Source organism: Pinus tabuliformis, chromosome 7 (assembly GCF_031772625.1).
Source record: "Pinus tabuliformis cultivar Carrire ecotype Pingquan chromosome 7, CPIR1, whole genome shotgun sequence".
In the NCBI taxonomy this organism is placed as follows: domain Eukaryota; kingdom Viridiplantae; phylum Streptophyta; class Pinopsida; order Pinales; family Pinaceae; genus Pinus; species Pinus tabuliformis.
Window position 1 is genome coordinate 271,717,530 of NC_142293.1, and position 5,838 is coordinate 271,723,367.

General features: G+C 29.6%; 1 protein-coding gene across 1 annotated transcript; it reads left to right on the plus strand.

The window, feature by feature from the left end:
- The first annotated feature begins 889 nt into the window (after positions 1 to 889).
- On the plus strand, positions 890 to 2,213 carry LOC149246925 (protein CYSTEINE-RICH TRANSMEMBRANE MODULE 6-like). Its single transcript, XM_089455790.1, has 3 exons — positions 890 to 1,056; positions 1,364 to 1,496; positions 1,894 to 2,213. The coding sequence occupies exons 1-3, from the start codon at positions 1,005 to 1,007 to the stop codon at positions 1,937 to 1,939; spliced, it is 231 nt and encodes a 76-aa protein (XP_089311916.1). The 5' UTR covers positions 890 to 1,004; the 3' UTR covers positions 1,940 to 2,213.
- Positions 2,214 to 5,838: the final 3,625 nt, after the last annotated feature.

A 5,838-nucleotide genomic window follows, 5' to 3' on the forward strand; every position in this document is an offset into this window, starting at 1 on the left:
GAGACCTCCAATCAAGCACACCAGTAGAGAACACAACCAACTTGTGGATGCACTCTCGAAGAAAGGACTGCAAAGAAATGTGGGAGATGTGAAGATGGATATAGTTATGGAGGACAATGTTATGGGCATCCTGGAGTTCATGTTTCCAGGATAGTTTTTGCAAATAGTCTATGACCTTTTTTTTGTATAACTGTTTTTCCTTTTTTGTATGACAACAAGTAAAAAATAGAATCAGAGGGTGATATGTTTCTTTATATGATTCACCATGAATATGGGTTGATGATTTCATAAGAAAATTTTCTTGATAAAATTCACTGTTTTTACTATTCTCTTATATATCTGCTCTATTCCATATGCAGCTCTTATTTGGTTTCTCTCCTTATATATGTACATATGTACATGACTGTATATTGGGGTCGGTTGACCATATTGGGATTGGTTGACCAAATAGCGATCCTCTGTTTTTTATATGATGAACCAAGCAAAGCAATATTGCTATAATGTACATGATACATATAAATATAACTTTTTTTCATACTGAAAAAAAAATACTTCCCCGCATATTTATGACCCCGTATTTATGACACAATAGACTTTAAAATATTGGTTGCACATGTCGTTGAGTCCTTACCAAACAATGACGTTATTGGTTCTATGTCGACTTCAATGGTTAGATAGTTCAGTGAAATAGTTCTAGAAATAGATATACCTAACTTACATGAGATGCGTTTAAGTCCCTTAAAGGCCAACTTCCAAGTTACTTCGTATGGCCGCCCCGTGGTACACGCCTACCAATAGTCAATTCGATAACGTAAATCCGGAGAACGCGCATTCGTTATAGTAAGATTTCTTGCACGCGTATTGACGTTCCTATAAGATCATGGAACTCCTAATTAAAGCAGACAAAGCCCAAAGAACAGATCGTATCCTTCCAAACATTCTTCATCACCACATTATTTGAGAATTAGAGGCAGATTGCAGGGGCTTTCTAACGTTGTGCAAGTATGAGCTCAAATTACAGTCAAAAAAACCAGATGACTCCTCCTCCTCCTCAAGGTTTTTGCCATCTCTTATACACCATTTGCCTCAATGGTTTTATCGATTTCTTGGACTCACTTATTTGATATCATAGAAATGTTTTGTTTATTTGACATGGATGCAAGTTCAGTCAATAAAATGGCAATTAATGGCTGTTTTAATTTTGGAAATATTATGAAATATGTGATATTAGGCCTGGATTTAGATGGGTATCAGATAATTTAATAGATCTATGTGAATTGCTTTCTGGATTCATTAATTTTTCAAAAGTGTTGTGATATGGAGAAGTACTGACAGGGAATTGATTTTGTGTTATTGTCAACAGGGTATCCACCAGAAGGGCATCCTCAGGCATACCCCCCTCCTCCTCCTGGGTATCCTCAACATGTTTGCCCTCCCCCTCAGAATTATGCTCCTGCTCAGACACAGCAGAGAGGAGATGGCTTCTGGAAAGGATGGTGAGTTGAAAATTTCTAAGTTGAATGAATATGGATGGAATTTTGGACTTGAATTATGTATGTTTCAGAAAGTTTGTATGTTTAGAAAAATGTCATATTCATTGAGCCGAATAGTTTATTCTACAATCCAATATGTAGTATTTGTTTATAAACAAAATTGCTCATTCTACAATCCAGTATGGTGTGTAATGTCTGCTTATAAATAAAATTTACATGTGAAAAAATTAGATCCTCTCAAAAATTAGATCTTTCTCACCCATATTAAATCTATATCTAAAATAGAATGTATATTCAACATGAATCTATACTATGTGCTACATATCTGAAACTGGGTACTCCTATTTTTATTTTACAAATTCTGATAAAGGGGCTTTCGTCGTTGTTTTATATTTTGCAGTTGCGCTACACTCTGCTGCTGCTGTATGTTGGACGCCTGCTTTTGAGATGGTTGAAGATTATTAAGGCTCCCAGGCTACTACAGTATCACCATGATTAGATATAAATATTAAAACTAGGATTGACAGTAACGATGTACCAAATCATTTTATTATTTGATGCCCATAATTTATTGGGTTCACTTGACTCTCACAGGAATATTCGTTGTAATAATTTGTTGGATTCTATGATCTTTGCCTATGGGCTCAGCTACAATTACAAATTATAATTATTATTTCTGCATGTTACGCAGACATTTTTAATAGAATCTTTGTTCTGAAATTGGTTGTGGAATTTATGGAGAACCAAGGCTCATGTATTTATGCAAAATTTAGTTAAAGTTTCTTCAGTTTCATATACAGATGGATGGAATTTAGATATATCTAAGATTTATGAACAACTAATGACATGAGTTAACCGTTCTAAACCTCAAAACAAGCATCCGAGACTCAAGTTAATTAGTGGTTAAACCACTCATGCACTAAATTAAACAACAGGAAAATGATCAATTGCATCTCTAATAATCCCACTAATTCAATATTGTTATCTGGAAAATTTTGGGAGCCAAATTTAGCAGACGGATTATTTTTATTTTTGAAAAAATATTTGTCAGTTTAATTAAAATATTATATATATATATATATATATATAATTATAATAAAATGAATGGTTGATCAAAAAAATTATTATTTCTAATAAATTAGGTATTTTTTATTAATTTGATTTTTCAAACCAAAAACAATAATATATAAAAAATACAATAAAAAATCTTTAAAAAAAATACAATACTGTTATAAATAATTTATAACGATTTTAAATTTCCTTGATCAAATAACTAATGGGCAATTTAGAATTTTTACCTATAAAATAAATATTAACTAAATTAAAAATCTGGCATCCTAAAGAACGTTGTATAGAAATTTGAAGAGCGTACAAATGGATGCGTGTAATATTATTGGTTTTATTCTTAGTTTTTGTATTGGAGTCGAGGTTGAGGAATTGATGTGGTTGAATTTGGATAAAAAATCTTGTATAGACAGTGTTTCAATCATGTTTTTATGGTGGAATAGATTCAGCATTATCAAAAACGTTTAGGACACCTCAAATTTTGACTTTTAACGACTATAACTTGGATTTACAAAAATCTTTGCCAAATTTTCTTTAAATATATCCAAAATTCCTATAAATTTTCGAGCAACTCTTCTGCCTCATTAGACTAAACATTTTGTATTTCCCGAACCATTATGCGAGCCATAGAACGTTCTCATGATTGATTGGGTTTTAATTATTTTGAATCCGATATTTTATGTTGAGGATCCCTGAAAAAATATTTTAGGTTGAGGAACCTTCCCTGGTTGACTTTGTTGTTGGCTATTGATTCTGGTTGCAGTAGTTACTCTATAGTTTATTTGTCATTTGATTTCATTTTAACATTCAAAACATACATGAAAAAGGTCTAAGATTAAATTTAAAAGGTAAATAATCAATATAAGTATTCACAGCTGCAAACCAATTACTTATAACAATTGGCTCCTCCAAATATGGCTCTTCAAATCCCGGTGTCTAGAGACTTGGTTCCTCATATACATTTAATGTCAAATTTTGAAGTTCTTTGCTGCATATATTAGTTTTAATGTCAAATTTTGAAGTTCTTTACTGCATATATTAGTGTTAGGGGCAATGTATTCTTAAATAAATTACATGGTTATGTTACCTCCCAAATTGTATTTAATATAAAAAAATACTAACTCATAAAATATAATTTGAGGATTTTTAGGATGGTCACCATTGTTATTTAAGTAATTTTTTATTTTCATTTTAAATTGTTTTTTTGGTGGTTCAAGCGGGGTATTATTAAAAAGATTATTAAACTAAAGTAGTAAAGCAAAAGGTGAGGTGAGAGTAACTTTCATAGCAAAATAAGCCAAATAATGTTTTAGGATTTTTTTGGATTTTAAAAGAGGTGATTGATGGAGTAGATATTAGTTAGTAAAATAAAGATTTATTTGAGATTTTAAAAGAAGTGATTGATGGAGTAGATATTAGTTAGTAAAATAAGAGTTTATTTGAGATTTTAAAAGAGGTGATTAAAAAAGGTAGATATTGGTGCAAAATCAAATAAGTACAATGAAGTTAAGGTAAATCAAAGACGTTTATGGAGCAAAGAAGAAAAGTCTTCCAAATAATTGATCAAAACAATGTTTTAGGTTTTTGAGATTTTAAAGAGGTGATTGAAGGAGGTAGATATTTGTTAGTAAAATAATATTTTAGTGTTTTTTGGGGATTTTAAAGGAGGTAGGTATTGGTTAGTAAAATAACGTTTTAGTGTTTTTTGGGGATTTTAAAGGAGTAGATATTGGTGCCAAATCAAATAAGGATAATAGAGTAAGGTAAATGAAAGAGACTTATGGAGCCAAGAGGAAAACTACTCTAAACAATTGGTCTATTTTATTGAAGGATTAGGAATAAGAGAAGAGAATCAATAAGAAAGAACATCATGTTCAATTAAGATAATTAAGATTAGCAACAAAGACCAAAGCCCTACAAGAAGGGGTCATCAAGGAGCAAACAGTTACCAATAAGATTAATTATGGGTTGATAAACATATTTACCATTATAGTGAAGATCAACTATGGCTTTACAAGCATATTTACCATTATAGTTAAGATCAACTATGGTTTGATAAACATATTTAATACTTCTTGCTAGGGTACCAACATGGATCTAGGCAAAGCAAGGTACCAAATAATTATCAAAGAGAGGAGTTACCCCAAAATGTCAATGTAATTAGCTTGTAGAAGACCTAAGCATTTCACTATCACTCTTTATGCACCTAATAAGAACTAAGATAGAGAAGCTTCAAGAATTGACACCAACATCCATAAAAGGAAACTTTTACACAACCATATGCTCTAAGAAAGATATGTCAACCAAGCTCCAATTAGTGGAACCTCAAAAAAGTCTAAGTAGGAATAAAAATGAAAAATGAATACACTTTATGTAGAGTCTAGGTCAGCTTATTTTACCATAAAATAATAGTATGTCAGATGAGATCTTAGATATAGCATATAGATGAATAAAAAATTATTCTTCCAAGTAAGTAAACAAAGTTACCAACATAAAAAGAACTTTATCAAGTTCTCTTTTTCTTAGATGTCACATTTAGTGTTGATTTTTATGATCATTTTGAAAACAATTGACAAAATATCTCCCCTTTTTCATTTTAAGGTTAAACTTCGAATTTCATGACTACAAAAACACCTTAAAATCAAGACCTAAATCACACAATGGTTCTACCAAGTGCAACTTTTTTTCAAAGTTAAAATTATAACTTATTTGAAATTTTAACTTAAAAAATCAATACCATTGCAATCAAATCATAAATATCAACCATCAAATTCAAACATACTACTAGAAGTAAAGCCATTTTTCAATAATGTATCAAAATTGTAATATTTTTAATTATAATCTAGAATATCCTTATTAATGTAAACAAAATAATAATAAAACACTATTTTTTAAAAAATGCAACACAATTCATATTTTAAAGTTTCTTTAATCAATAAAAAAACCAAAATTTAAATTAAAAAATAACAATTTAAACATTTAAAAAAAATTTAAATTTTATTTTATATAAAAAATTTAAAAGGAAAAAAATTAAAATAAGTGAAAACTCATAAATGAACAAGGGCTACATAGTAGCTAGTCACATGTCATTGAGCTTAAATATAGTTTAATTAAACTAAAAGACAATGAAAAAAGATTTCATCACAAAAATAAAACAGTTAATAAAATATTGTATTGTTGAATGTCATCACCAAAAATTGCGAAATATGATTAACTACTATTTTTTGTATTAACATATACACTTTAATATATATGTTTATTATTTTTTTTATATTTATGT

Excerpts from the sequence above, each read along its gene's own strand:
- LOC149246925 (XM_089455790.1), top strand. The coding sequence starts at position 1,005 with ATGAGCTCAAATTACAGTCAAAAAAACCAGATGACTCCTCCTCCTCCT. Across the intron at positions 1,057-1,363 it reads GACTCCTCCTCCTCCTCAAG|GGTATCCACCAGAAGGGCAT; the intron begins GTTTTTGCCATC and ends TATTGTCAACAG. Across the intron at positions 1,497-1,893 it reads GATGGCTTCTGGAAAGGATG|TTGCGCTACACTCTGCTGCT; the intron begins GTGAGTTGAAAA and ends TATATTTTGCAG.